This window comes from Osmerus eperlanus, chromosome 9 (assembly GCF_963692335.1).
Source record: "Osmerus eperlanus chromosome 9, fOsmEpe2.1, whole genome shotgun sequence".
Lineage (NCBI taxonomy): Eukaryota > Metazoa > Chordata > Actinopteri > Osmeriformes > Osmeridae > Osmerus > Osmerus eperlanus.
Window position 1 is genome coordinate 6208047 of NC_085026.1, and position 16771 is coordinate 6224817.

At 46.0% G+C, this 16771-nt stretch overlaps 1 protein-coding gene across 1 annotated transcript in view; it reads right to left on the reverse strand.

Annotated features, from left to right (window-relative positions):
* The window catches only part of myt1lb (myelin transcription factor 1-like, b), a 58335-nt gene that overhangs the window by 14404 nt on the left and 27160 nt on the right, over positions 1-16771 (reverse strand). The window contains exons 6-13 of the mRNA XM_062469832.1: positions 14191-15309; positions 11410-11544; positions 8764-8854; positions 7425-7532; positions 6300-6523; positions 5822-6105; positions 2198-2413; positions 361-482 (exon numbers count right to left, since the gene is read on the reverse strand). Of these exons, the coding sequence (XP_062325816.1) occupies positions 361-482; positions 2198-2413; positions 5822-6105; positions 6300-6523; positions 7425-7532; positions 8764-8854; positions 11410-11544; positions 14191-15309 (2299 nt within the window). The remainder of the gene's footprint in view (positions 1-360; positions 483-2197; positions 2414-5821; positions 6106-6299; positions 6524-7424; positions 7533-8763; positions 8855-11409; positions 11545-14190; positions 15310-16771) is intronic.

The following is a 16771-nucleotide window of genomic DNA, read 5'->3' on the forward strand; positions in this document are numbered from 1 at the left end:
TGTTTGTGAGACATCCTTAGTTAGCAACTGCAACATAAAGAAGCTAATGATGTTTTATGATGATGTGGGATGAAAATAACAAATCACAAAATGGCCAGTAGCTAACTAAACTCACCAAGACCTGACAAGACGACGAGAGGCTGCTGGAATATTGCGATGCGAATGTAGCATGCAGCATCGCCGATAGTGCCAAGAAAAGGTGTGTGGGTGGGATTCTCTGAACCAAAGCCCCAGAGAGGAAAACAAACAAACGGATAAAAGCGAAATTTGCCAAAAGGAGAAGAGAAGCACACATGGAGGGAGGGGCAGTGGATGGAATGAGGGTACAGTCCAGTACATGGCCTCCTGGTGCAGGCTTACGTTATCAGGTCCTTCTTGCTCTCCTGCAGTGAATGTACTTGGACTTGGGAGCTGGACATAGTGACGTCACTGGAGTACTGCCGATCATCCAGGAGGTCATGGAAGGGGTCCAGGTCATCAGGCTAGTAGAGAGGGGAGAGAGAGAGAGATGGAGGAGAGAGAGAGAGAGAGGAGAGATGGAGAAAGGGGGGAGTGAGAGAGAGAGAGAGAGAGAGAGGGGGAGTGAGCAGAGAGAGCGAGCAGAGAGGGAGAGAGAGAGGGAGTGAGAGAGAGGAGAGATGGAGAAAGGGGGAGTGAGTGAGAGAGAGAGAGGGAGTGAGAGAGAGAGCGAGAGGGAGAGAGAGAGAGAGAGAGAGAGGGAGGAGAGAGAGAGAGGAGAGATGGAGAAAGGGGGGAGTGAGAGAGAGCGAGAGAGGGAGTGAGAGAGCGAGAGGGAGAGAGCGAGGAGAGGGAGAGAGACAGGAGCGAGAGAGAGGAGAGAGACAGGAGAAAAAAAAGAGTAGCAATCAATGTATAACAAACTAATAAAGATAGATAAAGACTGAGGGGGAACAATTGGAGAGAAGAACAAAGAAAAAAGGAGGAGGAAGAGAGGAGTGCTGAAGAAAGAGATTTGCAAAGGATATCAAACCATCAATACTGGTGGTTTTGGCATCAAAGATGTCCTGAGATTTATACATGGAAGATTCTGGGGGTAACAAGCACAGGCAGCTTGACAGAAGCTACCAGCTGAACACTGGAGGTTAATAGAGAGTGACAGTGGTCTGTACAAAGTCCTGAGGTGCCAAGACGAGGAATGGCACTCTCTTTAAACAGAGACATTTAGAGAACCTCACAAAGTCTGTGAAGGTTCCAGGAAATAGTGTATATTAAAAATATATATATTCAGTAAAAGCAGTCGGGTGTGGGGTCTTCCCTGCTTTTCTCTCTTGCATGAAGACCCACCCACTTAATGAATCTGAATTTGGGAGTTGGCGCAGATTTCAAGTTGCAGTTACAGCCGTATTGAGCCCACCAGATGGAACTGTAGTGAGTGGGTCGTACATCATGTAACCTTGTCTCGGTCGGGGGGTGCTTTGTCTGCAGTGGCAAGCAGCCTGTCGGGGGTGCTGTGGTTTCCCGCCTGTACGTACAGTAAAGGCCCCTATAGACACAGCCCACGTTATCCATCGTGCTGATATCAACTGCAGCATCAGGTTAGGTCACTTGGCAATGCATCCTCACAGCATTGCACAATGACAGACAAGACAGACAAGACAGACGAGCAAAAACATAAACACACACACACACACCATCAGCATTGATATCCAGCTGTTATTTGATGAGATGAGCAATTTAGATTCCCTCCCAAGGTGCTATTTTGCATAATTCCTTTTGGTGAGAAGCAGAGGTAAAAACAGAAACGCAGCATGCAGGGGGCATGATCCAAAAAACGAAGGCAGATATTCTGGCTCGAAAAGGCTGGCGCACGTTAACATACAAATAGGCTTTAATTTCCTTGAACTCCTACTTCCAATAATCCCAAATTCACCTGCATGTCAGATAAGGAAGGCAGTCTGGATTTTAAGTACAAATCTCAAAGGCAAGACTGCAGGTCCAGTCTAATCTTTGGATAATACTGGAGAATCTACTGTCATTATAGCAGTTCAATGGAGATTAGATGCTTCATTTCCCATATGATTATCTTCATCAACACCATCAGTGTTGTCATCACGACCATCACCTCCACCATCCCCATCCCCACCATCATTTTCATACCCACCAATCATCTTTCACCGCACCACCCTTCTCCTTCTCATCCCTCCTGCCAACCCCCGTTCAGAAGTGCTGTCGGTACCTCTTTGTCATCCTCGTCGATGCGCTTGATCTTGGTGTAGTCCACAGGCAGATCCCAGCAGTCTGTGTCCCCTAGGCCGTAGCAGCGGGACCCCATCATGGCCTGTCTCTGCGGAGACATGGGTTCTAGAGGGGTCAGTACCGACCCCACGGCCCCCTGGCGCTTATTCATACTCAGGTCCAACGTTCCGTTCTCATCCACGTCTAGGGCCGGGTTCTGGAGGGAGGGAGGGTTGGGGATGGACGTGAGAGGGAGATATGAAGAACGGGGAGAGGAGAGGGGAACTTGATTTGATACAATTGATTGGGTCTACGGAATGCTGACATGCTGTAGACTGGAAACTTTCCCCCCCGGCGGGAAAGACCTTGTTGTCTGTGGCAAAGGGTGAGTTCAACCAGTGCAGGTTGCCCCGACCCTGAATGTATGTTGAGTGGCTCTCACCCTATTTCACTTTACATTTTTTCTCACCTCTAAATACAGTAGTGCCCCAGAGTGCCCCACACACTAAGGCTTGTGTGTGTTAGGAAGTGTATAAGTGTGTGTGTGTGAGTGTGTGAGTGAGAGAGTCTTTGCGCATATTTCTGTGTTGATCTATGTGTATGTTTGTGTGTATGTGCGCGTGTGGGTATGTGTGAGGATGATTTGAACGGACATCGGTAGGGACTGAGGGGTGAGGGTTAGAGGTTGACGAGAGGGCAACGATGGGCAGCTGCAGGGGCAGAATGTGTGTTGGGCTGCCACCGCCAGTCAACCAAAAATAGAGTGAATCCTGTGTACTAGGACAAATCCAGACTCAATCAGGGGATGCTTGAACACTCAAATATGATTCTTCCCTTTAAAATATTTTGCTTTCATGATTTTTTTTTTTTTTTTAGCTTGATAAGCATCAGGTGCAAATTTGCTAAACGATGTACCGTTGGGGGCAAGGTTTTTGGAAATGGTGGATGAGTTTGTGCACGTATGTACAAGGTGTCTGTTTAGTTACCCTATCCCTTGCACCTTCTTAACATCCCTAACCCTCACCTCTCCTCTTCTTCTCCACCCTTTTTCCCTGCTCCACCTCATCCTCCTCTAGCGGGTGAAGGAAACCCTTTTCTAATTGTGATTCCACCCGACAACCGTCCCTGAAGACCGGATGTTCTTCCTGTGCTGCCACCACTGCACCATGGTACAGGACCCGTTGCAGTGAATGCAGATTGACTCACGGGAGAAGAGGCAGCTGGATTTAGGGCTTGAAACCAAATGATGATGGGATCTGAAGATGCACCGACCCACAACATCTCCAACTGTCGTGGTCATCGATTGTGTTTTTTCTTTTTATATCTACTGACTAAACTTTTGGGGAAGTATATTCCTTTTCAAACACCTTCTGATATGAGACATTATTAACTGGCCACTTGAGCACATCGGTCGTTTGAGAACTGGAGGAGATAAGCAAGAAAGAAACAAGCAAGAAAAACAAACAAACCGGCAACACAGTGTTATTTTGGGTGGAATTTCGAAAATAGTCTACACAGGTGTCTCCAACAATGGCAACAACAAATGATGCAAATTATTTCACGTTGCATCGTTTAAGAGTAGATTGTCAAAGCCCTGTTTTTCTCTGTCACAAACACAGACCCCTGTTGTCCCCATCCATGTCCCCTCGCTGGCGGTCACTCAGTGAAATGTAACTGGCTCATCTGGCATGACCGCGGTGCTAGGCAATGCCAGGGTCAAGCGCATCAGGATCTCAGTCCATCCACCGCTGGCTTGGACACTGACATACTGGGCCATACACTTATATGCCCTTCTTCATGTGGTTTTGTCGCTAAGCTGCTTTCCTCCTCCTTTAATGACATCCTTTGAGGCTAGGCTAGAAGCTGAAAGGAAAACGGGAGGGGGCGAGGGAGGGAGGACGAACAGAGAGATTGCAGGGAGAGAGGGAACGAGGGATGGAAGACGATGCAAAGAGATAGCGATCACTTTTGAGTCCGAGAAGTGAGGTAGAGATGGAAAGAGTAGAAATGTACACACTGAGCCTGCTGAAGAACTTGCATGGCAAATTATGCAGTACATACTGCACTTTAAATAAATGTAAATATATATATATATATATATATATGTGTGTGCGTGTGTGTGTATACATCACTGTGTAAGGGGGGCTGACTACCCCTCCATGTTAAGAGTATGATGCAATCCTATGCATATGACCAACCCCATCACATCAAATAAGTTAAATTGTAGCATGCACCCTCTCCCTCCACTTCTCATTACACACCCACCAACTCTGCATCTGACCCAGGGGTGACCCCTGACCTGTTACTATGGCAACACTGGGAGGAAGTGGCCAGGGCACAGCATGAGGGCTGCGAGGGCTACATCCATGCATTACTTCCTCATGTCTCACCCAGCCTCTCGAAATAAAACCAGACCCACGACTGTCTCTCTCTGTCTCTCGCTCTCCCGTGCCCAGTGTCTGCCTCTCTCTCTTTACGTCGGTCTGACTGCCTGCCTGCAAACAGAACGGCACAGCTGTGAGGGGAGACAACAATGGACATGTTGACAAGCTGGACAGCACCACACAAAACGTGGCGAGGGGAGAAACGACACAATGACGAAGGTTCCGGTGTTTGGATGAAAGAGGGATGATGAATCACTTTGATATGGCCCGTCTGCCTCCTCCCTACCTCTGCCTGGGAGCACCCTGCCTGCCTGTCTGGAGCAGATGGACAGACTGAGAGACGCCTGAATGACAAATGGATTTAAAGAGGGGAAGTCCTGAACTGCTTTGGGATATTTATCCCCATTCTCTCCATTCCACTCCTCTGCACTTTGTTGTGTACACCCCCCCCCCCCCCCCCCGTTTATGTTTATGCCTGTGTCTATTTCTCCTCTCCCTTTGCATCGCCGCTCTCCTTTCTTCGTTCCCATCGTTTCCTCTCTCTCTTATTTCTCTCGCTCCTCTCCTCTCTTTGCCTTTTCTTTCTCCATCCATTCTTCCTCCAGACCATCAACATTAGTGCCAAGATTCCATTAGCCCTCCACCACGCTTCCTGTCTCCTTCTCCCGCTCTCCCTACCTCGCTTTCTCCCTCCCACCCCGCACATTTACTGCGTTGGTGTCTGCGCGTTGATAATACTGCCACCTTATCTCCCTTGAATGACATATTGGGCTCACATGGTGTCAACGATGCCTCCCACATCCTGTCGTGCTCCGTATCTTATCCCTGAGGGGGGGAGAGTGTTGCTGCTGAGCTCGGGTGTACTTTCCAATGCAGTTGCCGATATCTTTTTAACGAAGAAGCTAAAGAGATGCTATCATTCTCACTCATCACTGTGCACATTAGGCAATGTGACAGGCGACATGCAGAGGGAGAGACTTGAGAGGTTTGGTTGTCAATGTGACTGTGGTCAAGTAGTAGACCCGAGTAAATCCAACGAATGGCAGGTTGTGTCCTATTGTTAAAAAAAAAACACGAGGAACCCTCTTAACCTAAAGTATCCTTTGAATGAGAAGTAACTCTCCACTCCCTCCAACCATACCCAACTTTGAGAACCCCAAACAACCACACCAATGCCTTCTGGAACAAATAGCCTCCAGAAATCCAGAGAGAACATAGACATTCAAGTAGAACATGCCTACCCGTGAGCACAGGTCCTGGGTCTTGCCCCCCAGCCCGTGGGGCATCTCCCGGCAACGCGTGGACAGGTTGAGGATGGCGGTGGCGGCCATATGGGCAGCCTCCATGTCGTGGGTGTAGTCAAAGCTGCTCTTGCTGCAGGTGCTGCTGGCGCTGCTGCCTCCTCCTCCTCCTCCTCCACCACCTCCTCCTCCTCCTCCACAGCTCAGGCTACTGCTGCTACTGCTGGGGGCGTAGGTGCTGGGTGTGCTGCTAGCAGAGCTGGAATTCTTGCAGTATCGCTTGGCTGCGGGATGTAGGAATAAAAAGAGTTACGGCCATTTGGATTCACGGTGAAGCTCTGAGGATCTCATTATCTACCGTTCAATCAAAGTCATCATTTGGGGATTTCAGTTACCACCCTCATTTCATTTGACAGGAAGTATGGCAGACACCGTAGTGTTTTCTTCATTCTATACATCCTCAAAGGAAGAACCATACCGTCATATCCTTTAGGAGACGTGTCCCGGCAATGGACCTTGGGTGCAATGGCCCGTTTGCCGAAGACGTTGTTGTGGTGGTGGTTTTCAAAGGCGCTGTAGTCAAAGCTGGTCTTGGAGTACTTCTCCAGCTCCTTGGCCAGGTTGGAGCGGGGCGTACTGGTGGAGACGTTGTTCTTGTAACCGTACTGTGGGATCTCCAGCTGTTTTACAAAGCACATAGGCCTGGAAAATAAACCACGAGGGGGTGGAGGTTGGACAGAGGCACTGAACATCGCTCAGGGGAAGGATAGAGAGGCAGGGGGTAGGGGTAAAGGAGGATGGAGCACAAGAGGGGGAGGCAGAAAGTAGGAAGGGCATTGCCCAGAGCAAAAGTCAACTTTCATAGGATTTCTTTCCAATTAAAAAAAAAACGTCATCTGTGGAATATGGAACTACAGTAACATACAGACATGTCAGATTGCTTTATTTACAGACAGCATATACCTTTACAATCGGTTAGCCTTTTAGTAATCATCATTACAAGTTAAAAACGATTCCAAACTCATATCTAGCTCATGATAAATGTAGTAGATTTATGTATGTATTTTTTTAATCAAATGACTCATTATTCATTTCTTACATATGAATGGAATGCAATATACTGCATTTCTATTGCAGTTTAATTAGAAAAATGTACCAGTGACGTCTACATAGTTGCGTTATAATAATAATCGAGGAACTGTTTGTGCAAATGATTGCATATTGACCATGATGAATGAGTCCAATTTCTTTTTACTTGGTATGGATGGATACAGCAATGTGTATACTGCTCATCCAAACTATTTCCAGTAGATCAATAGACAACAAATAAAACAAACACAGCAACCCCCCTAATGCTACAAAAAAATATGGAAAACCACTTGCTAACACTATCAAATGCTATCAACGTTACTTAAAGAGTATCCCTAAAGTAGATTCAAGAAAGACTAAGGTCAAATCAGATAGTCTATGTTACAGTACTAGACAAATGGGACACACTAGCCATCTTGTACATTGAATCAAATAAATATTGAATCAGTCTAATAGGTCCTGACAGTAGTAAATATGACTTCAGGACTGACTGGTGAACACTAGTGAACAGTACCTTAATACGCGGTCAGAGGCCTGGTTGGACTTGGAGCCATCACAACCCTGATGTTTCTCCTGCGCTTTGACCAGCTTCTCCGCTGCAGCGATGGGACACCCTGATAAACTAGAGGGACAGTTGAAAGAAGGCTGAATGGGTTGGTCACCATAAAGACAACAGGATTGATGGACGGTCTGTCTGTCTAACTGTCTGTCTATCTGAATGCCCTTTTCTTGAAGATTTCAGCATATATTAACAAAGTCCCTTCAATTATTTATTTCCACAATCGTTCAATAACAATACCATTGGCAACAGCTTGCTTATTTGTAGATTAGTGGCTACAGAAAAGACACTTACACATGGACAAAGTACATGTGCACACCTTCTAAGGTAAAAATGTAATCTATTATCGAGGAACATCTTGTTCCTCAATATTAGTTCGAGATAGTGCTAAACAGCAACATTTAAAAACCCCTAACTAACATATTGCTATTTTCTAATTCATTTCATACGTCCTAGCAATTTTCCAAATCCTGATTTGCCCAAATGTTGCAAGGGTCAGGTCTCGGTGGAGTGTCTTCGACACTGGCCGGAACACAGAGCAGGTGGAGTGTGAAGTCTGTTCACAAGGTCTAAGTACCTGTCAGCGGGAGTGTGCGTGCTTGTGTTGCATGCGTGCATGTGTGTGCAAAAGCAAACAGGTCCTCGTGAGCATGTGCCTCTCGGCGTGTGTGCGCGTCTCTCTGTGTGCGCCTAAGACAAGAGGGTGCGCCTCGGTCTGTGTGGCGAGTGTGACTAGGGGCACAGCGCGGAGATGCTGCTGTCTTCCCAGGTCGGTAGCCTCGCTCTTCCCCCCCGGCTGAGAGGCAGAGAGGTGCTAATGGCTGCCGCTACGCCCCAGCCTCCCAGAGCATCTGCTGTGGGCGACACCTCTCTCTCACTGTCACCTTGCTCTCTCTCTGTCTGACAGCAAAGGCTTTAGAGCTGTTATTTTAGTTCCACTCACCAAGCCTGCCGCTTGTCGGCTCTGAACACTTTTTAAGGGATGTATTTAAGGAGTATTGCACTTCAACTTGATTTGCATCTTTGACATTGGTGTGTTTTTTTTCCGATGCCATGGTGCATATAGATGGTGCATCGAATGGAGATGACTTTGAAACATAAAACATCAATCACATCAATACTTTCAAAAGTACGTTAATATTAACAAAACAAAACAAAAAAATATGTGTGACCAGAAAAGGAGACAGAAGTACCATAGGACACCAGCCATTCAATCGAACCAAACACCAGTTAACCAAAAGAAAAAGGGGGGATGCATCGCAGATGTTTCCAAAATGGCCACTAAAACACTCACCTTCTATGAGAGTTCCTGTTGCTATTGACATGGCCGCGTCCCGTGCAGCCGGGCGTAGGACACTTAAGAACATTCTCATACATAGCAAGAACTTGACAGACAGACAGGAGATAGCAAGAGACAGGGGGAGGGGGGGTTAGGAGCCCCACAATCAGACCTGAATTCCATTAGTGACAAGGCAGTTTGATTATTAGCACAAATAGGACTATGCCCCTACAATGTGAACTGACCTCCTTCCTTCACCCAGAAAAACACTAGTCTTAAAGGTACAGTACTCAGTAAAGGTACAGATTTGAGCCATTATTCTTTGTGTAGTTCTTTCACGATCAGTACTCAGGGTTGGAGATTGTGAAGAAAAGGAAGTCATTTCAGACTTGTAGAACAAAAGGATAGAGGAAGGGGAAGCAGCAGGGAGCATGCAAGAGAACCGAAAAAGTCAACAATGAACAAGCGTGCATCATAAATGCCTGGATACAATCGATCATGCCAAACGGACAGAACAGCTCTCGCAATAGAACTGCCGCCTTCAAAACAGTTGATCATTAAAACCATCTCCGTCTTGGCAAGCCCCTTCAGCCACCTACCAATTATATTAATGATGAAATGTTTTTCGAGGAGGGCCCAATTGAAAAGGAGGGAGGGGGGATTTGTGGACGGGTTGTGTATAACGCCCTTCATGAGGGACAAACTCCTGGCAGTGGGCTTCATTGTTATCACTCTGTTGAACTCTGACCCTTGTCATCTTCACTCCCAGACAGACTAATTAGATCTCAGTAGAGGTAATTGGACAGCGCCTGTCACCTGAGCGTACCTAAGAGATCCTGCATAATGTATATCACAGCTTTACCTGACCGTTTCTAAAAGGGACTAGACACATTTCCGTAATTGAATTTGCTCTGGTTCACTATACACTTGGAAAATCTTTTACCCACTAAACTCAGGTTCTCGAGGGTACAGAGCTAGTTCTTCGTGGAACGTCCAAAACTAAGATCCTCCGGAGGGATAGCGATTCATTATTTGAAATTAGACTAAAAGAGGTACATTCAGCAAACATAACAAGGCATAATGAATTCCAGAACTAATTTAATATTAATTTATCATATATACAGTCTCGACCACACTTTGTGGAATTAAATGAATACCTTGCATTAATAAAACATTGGCCACTCAGCAAGACAAAATGTGTTCATCTGGTTGGGCTTTTCCTATTGCCGTGAGCCATCCCTGTAGGATCGAGTGATGTGTGACATCACACCTCGACCTCATGTTGGAAAGAGAGAGACAGGGCTTTCTCTCTCTGCAGGGATGGGGCTACTGAGCACACAAAAACTAGGATCAACCTGGTGGCTATCTATACCTGTTGCCATATCATGCCGTCCAAACCTTGTTCTTTCAGTGGTAAAACCAAGATACGGGATTACAAGAGGAGGTGGATGTGTGTGTGTGTGTGTGTGTGATGGTGTTTATACCATCCTCACACCTCAAGTGGAAATTTCAATGTTGTTTTGTCATGCAACATAGTGCTGATTCTAAAATATAATGGAATGTTAGTTTTTTTTACTTTGACATGATAAACATAGAAGAGGAATATAAAACATTCAAAAACATTCAAAAACTAAAAGAATAACCAAAATCTGGTGTTAACATCCCAAACGTGTAGGATTACATTTGTACAGTGTATCCATATCAGTGAGAGGGGAGGGAGTTTGATGGTTGGGTATTTGATAAGCCTATCTCTTGTGCTGACAAATTGTTGTGCCATTATCAAAGCCCTCTTCTTTTTTGATTGCTGTCTGGGTCATGGCAGATCATAAGTTGGTGTTCTAACTGGTGGTTAATGAAAAACTATCGGTCGCACAAAAAGGGTGCGAGTGCTCTGAAAAAAGTCTCTCCAGGCGTTTTTCAATTGTTTATAATGAGGAGAGAGCCGCCTAGACAAAAAGCTTTTTTCAAGAAGCCAAATACAAAGATACTGTTTTAAAAGATAGCTAAAGGATAACTTGCGTCATTGAATATACTAAATATGTAAGGATACATAAGGAAGGTTATGACCATTTGAAATTAAAATGTCTTTAGTCCAGTTAAATTCTACATAACAACAATCAACAATGTAGAAGAACAATCCTTACTGAAGCCCAATTGGCCTACTCTTGCCAGCCACCTGAATGCGTTAAGTTCAAGCACGATCACTAGTTACTCAGCATGAAACAAAGGCCCTGATAGAGCTTAGTCTACTTAATAATAGGTCTATGGTTCAGTTTGTCAAAGCCAGCCCCATGTCATTGTCCATGAGTAATTTACTTACAGAAAGCACACGGGTAATCAATCAATTGTCTTAACCTTCATATATTGAACCGAGCCCCAGGTTTCCCCCTGATCAAATGAGACTCTAGGGAGACAATCAGACACAGAGAGGCACACACGAACCCATGACCCCATGCCAAAAGTCCCACTGGGAGTACAGCTATAGCCCTGTCCTGACAAAAGCACTGCAGCCACAATGAGCACAAAGGCACAATCACAGCAAACACCATCCAGACTGTGAGCGCATGCAAGTCCCTCATATGTCAACACAAATCAATGGTGCAAGGCAGGTAAATAGGCTACACGACTGGAAGGTCTGTATATGTCCTCGGCAATGCTTACTTTCAGGTGGTACTCTGTCTTTATGAGGGCACCCGGAGAGACTGCGGTGGTGAGGGTACAAGCCCGTCACATGACCCGTGCCGTCACAGCCTGGCGTCGGGCACCTGCTGTCCTTCTTCTCAGAGCGTGAAGGATCTGTGAAGGTCAGTGCGTGGACACACATACACACACACACACACAAATATAGTTTAATGTGGTTCAGGCAAATATAACTTAGGGAGAGATATGATAGTGGCATAATAATTGACAGCTTGTACTCTAAGTCCTGTTTGACGTGGATGCACAGCTGTATGAAGCAGCAGCAGATGTTACCTGTGAAGTGATGTGAAGTTTCTCAATCAATTACTGTCCACACATCAAGGATTAACAGGATACTTCACTCTGACACAAGACACCCTCAATGCATTTTGTTTAACTGACTGGATTACCTCACAAACAATTGAGAGTCAATCGTATAGATAGATACATCCTATCATGTTTAGTGTGGATCTGGAAGGACGCACACACATATGCATAAACACGGGATAGGATTGTCTTTCCATTATTCAACCTCGTTATGCATTTTCCCCAAATCCTGATCAGATACTATTACAACCCAAAACCATCTATGCCATCCCATGCCAACTGAGACCTCAACTGAGAAATGGATAGTCATTGAAAACACTACCTTTCTGTCTGGTTCAAGACACTTCTAGAAGGTTACCAGAATTGGATTCATGATATGTTTACCTTGGTATCCCTACAGATAGTTATTACCATGGAAGTATCTATTAGCATAGCTGGGATACTGTTTGTGCGGGGTTTCAAAGTCATATCAGGTGGCGCACAAGTAGAGAATAAGAGAGAACGAAAGGGAGACACGGAGAGAGAGAGAGAGAGAGAGAGAGAGAGAGAGAGAGAGAGAGAGAGAGAGAGAGAGAGAGAGAGAGAGAGGTGCTTTCAGACAGGGCCAGGAGAAAGACAGACCGCAAATTAAAGTTTTAAAGGCTGCTGTAACCTAGTCGCTCTACCTCAACCGAACTGGAGAACTGAAATAAACCCTGAACCAAGGGATGTAGAGAAGGAAGAGGACAGTATGAAAGAGGGGGGAATAAGAGAAGAACAAAGAGAGGGGGATAATACACATGAGCAGGAGAGAGAGATCCAACTGATACTTCATTACGACAGAATGAGCACCTCACTATCCTCTCATACGTGACCTTTCTCTGTGGATGTCATGAGGATGCACATGGTGTTGGCACTATGTGACTGGCTCTGCAGCAAAGATATATAAAGTGCTGGGCTGAATTTTCACACTGACAAGGAGGGTAAAGTAATAAAAGAGCATGATTAAATCTGTGCCCTTAGCTTCATGTACCATAGTTTCCAATAAGAAGATGCAGTCAAATTATCTTCACACACACACACACACACACACACACACACACATAAACACACACAACCGGCACCTTCACCTTTGGCTATTGCAGCCTCGTGGCACAGAGACTAGGGTAGCCATGTGGAATGCATATTAGAAAGTAGAGGATATCGATTGTGGCTGAAGACAGGCCACGCTTTGCATAGCAAATGGCCGCCTTTACCATACCATCTCCAGATAATGAATGTGCAGTCAGTGGGCTTGTCGTTCGTTATCGGTCATTCTGATACTGTTCAATATCCACTCATGCTATTCTCAGGCTGCCAGGCTTTCCCTCTAAAAACATCCACTTCCTCACTTTCAAAAAAATGATCACAGACAAGAACCCCGGTCAACCGGTGTCAGCCACTATCTCGCCTGGGGGAGGGAGATGTTATTGTGGTGCGACTGCCTTGTGTTTTCTCATTATACTATCATTAGCAAGATACAGAGGGACCATGGAGTGCTTGTTGAATTAGCCTCTGTGTAGCCTTTTAGTAGGTGTCAAATGAACCTTCTGTGATTATTGAATGTCCGTATTTGTTGCTCTTATCTGACATCTTCCCAGAGTGTCTATAAAATGCTTATCTTGTAGAGAACGGTGACAGTAATAGACTTGGTGTGACTCATAGATAGAAAGTAAATGAAGGACTATAAGTAGAGTAAACTATTGCAAATGTCACTTTGGTGACCTCTTTGCCAAGATTGTGATAAATGGCCAGTAGCTCAAACTTGTTTCTTGGTGTATTTTCTGATGTAGATACTAACATAACACAATACATTTTCCTAAATGTGCCTGTTTACCTATGTCTAGGAATATAATGACCAGAACAAACGTCCATTTTCCATACATTCGGCTGCATATGAAATGCACAATCCCAAAACAAAGACCCCACCACAACCTTTTTTGGAGCCATCCATTACTGTATGGTTCCATTCCAGAGACACTGGGCAACTATTTGGTAGACATCCCCTTCCAGAGTCCCTCTGCGAGTTTAAAAATAGGCAGCTTTAGCCCAGGCTCCATGGGCAGGGATGAGATTTGCAGTCCTAACGGGCCGTGCAGATTGCCATTACTTATGCCTGACAAGCCTACCCTCAGATGTTGCCATGCTGGCCCATTTTAACAACATAAGCTGCTGCTGCTGCTGCTCCCGCCACTGCAGAAATGTGAATTTCCAAATTGGTTGAAAAAGCTTGTCCCGGGGTCATAGCAAGGTTTCCCAGAATGCAAGACGGCTGTCTGTGTCCCCACAGAGGGGATATGGAAAGCCAAGACCTGATCAAAACGACGTATATTTCACCTGCATCGAGTCGCTTGTCACTGACTTGTTGTCAGCTTTTGCATGAGATGAGTTTATGTGTGTCTAAAGGGTGGTGCTTACCTTTGTGGTAGTAGGGCTTCTTCAAACCATCGAGAAACCGTGCTTTTCTCTCCTCGCCGTATCCATGCCGTGACCCATGTTGCTCGTGGTGATACCTCACCCCATCTCTTCTCGCCGCCTCGGCGGCCATCTTGTCCCGCATGGCCTTGGCTCGCTCTGACTCCAGTGCTATGGCCTTCTCCAGAAGGGAAAGGTTGCCCTTGGTCATGTCAAACACCTCCTCCGAGCGGTCGGACGTCACCGAGGTGGTGTCCTCGTCGTGGTCGTGGATGTGGTAGCGGTCGTCGTGGGAACAGCTGGAGAAGGCCTTCGAGCGCGGGCTCAGCTGCTCCTCCAGCTTCATCAGGTTGACCATGTCCGAGTAGTTCCTCTCCAGCGTGCGCCTTTCCTCATGGCTCTGCTGGAAGTCTCCAAAGCTCTGGTGGTGTCCATGCTGCTGGCCTTCCCCGCCTCCCAGGTGGTTCAGCTGGGGAGCCCCGGAGCGATCTGCGGGCTTCGTCTCGCTCAGCTTGCGTGCCAGGTCAAAGCACTGGTTTCGAAGACACTCCAGACTGCTTAGGCAAACCTCCTCGTCGCTCTCGTCGACGAGCTGTCCGTAACCGGAGCCCTTGCCGTTACCCCCGTTCTGTCCCATCCCACCGTTACGGGCACAGTCGTTACCGTTAACTCTGCCGTTCTCAGCCGTGCCATCCTCGTAACCTTGTCCGTCCAGGTCGTCTGAGATTACTGCTCCGTGGCCTTGCGCCAATAGTTTGAGCGAGTCCACGGTCTCCCTTACCACATCGCTGTCCACGTCGAGAGTGAGCTCACCTTTCCGCGAGGCGCTCCCGTCGCCTTCCTCGTCCTCCTCGTCCTCCTCGTCCTCCTCGTCCTCCTCTTCTTCCGCAGCGCTGTTGGAGGAGTTGCTGTTCATCTCGGACTCTGTCATAGCACGGTAGGCAGCGTCCTCTGCAATCTTGCCCAGGTTAAGCAGCGACTTGGCCACCAGTTCATCATAGTTCTCGTACTCCTCGTTATTGTTGTCGTCCTTCTCCCCTGTTAGTGTCTGCTGCCCAGATATGGGATGGCCACTACCTCTGCTGTCACCTTCATCACTGCCATTGCTCATCTTATCGTCCTCTGTCAGGGGGGGGAAAAAAGAACAAAAGGCTTTGTAATTTCATTTCTGCCATTATATTTGACTGGCAAATCAGATTTCTGGACTTGTCTCGTCTAAATTGGATAAGAAACTCTTTGCACCCTTGATAATATACTTTAAGAGTCTTAACTGCAGCTTGTGCACTGAATAGTGAATCGGCAAAGGAAGTCAAATATTGTGGTTTGAGAAAATTGCAGAAGGAAGGTTAATATCAAGAATCTTAACACAACCTATATATATATATATTTGGTTAGGAACTGCAATCAAGCAAGAGGAGTGTGAGCAATCCTGGACAGAGAAATTACAGATTCCAAAAAGATCTTTAAGTGTAGCAGGAATACCCTTGAATTGGAAGCCGCTTATTTGACTAGATATTAGCTGTCTCTCAGGTCTATTATAATTGTAAAATGTGCCATTACATTCACCAAATAAAATTAACCCCTGCTGCTCACCATTCACCATTTTTCTGCGCGTTTCTTTTCCAAATCAACAGACTCTTTAGAATGATTTTAAATGCTTAATTGATTCTGACAGGAAGCAAAAGGTTGCTGAACCTCTTCTGTCAGTAATTTCAAGCACCCACTCTCTGGAGATACTCCAATTGCCCTTTCACATTTTTGCCTCATACAGTCAAGAGCACATCCCTCACATGGGTGTCACATTTGCCACTACACCCCAGCAGAGAATAACCCATGCAATAATAAATGTGACTATGATTTCTAGAAGGAGCGAGAAAATCACCTGACAAAACACTACTGAGGTGTAATCTGCCGTGATGAAGTATTGATTATCACCGGTTGAAAGGCTTCTTGACACACCACACACACATACCCAGATTATCAAAAAAGTGACGCTCAAATAGATATGAGTTCATGTACATGTGGCCATACTGTACATAGTCGGGCTATTGATCAGAAGGTTGTTGGTTCGATTCCCGGCCATGCATAATGAAGTTGTGTCCTTGGGCAAGGCACTTCACCTTAATTGCCTCAGGGAGAATGTCCATGTACTTACTGTAAGTCACTCTGGATAAGAGCGTCTGCTAAATGACTAAATGTAAATATGTAGAGCAGTAATACTATACAGCTATTTAAAAGTAACATTGATATTAGACACACAAATGGTCAGACAAGTGGGCAGACAAGCAGGCAGAACACACACACATTCATCTAATCTAATGAGAGTAACAAAATCAAGCGGTTTTGGGTGTTGACCGGTGACCAAGAAGTAACCCCAAGCACACATTTTGAAGCCTTCCGACAGCGACCATACAGCACCGCAGTTACATTTTTGATGGTTGGAAACCTGGTTCAGGAAAGCAATTTGAAGAGCAATCAATGTACACAAAAGGGATAGGGAAGCGAAACAGATTGAAGAAGGGGAAACGAGAGATGCACTGCTCTGAATTGGCGTTGGATTAGTGATGTAGCAATGTGCATGGCG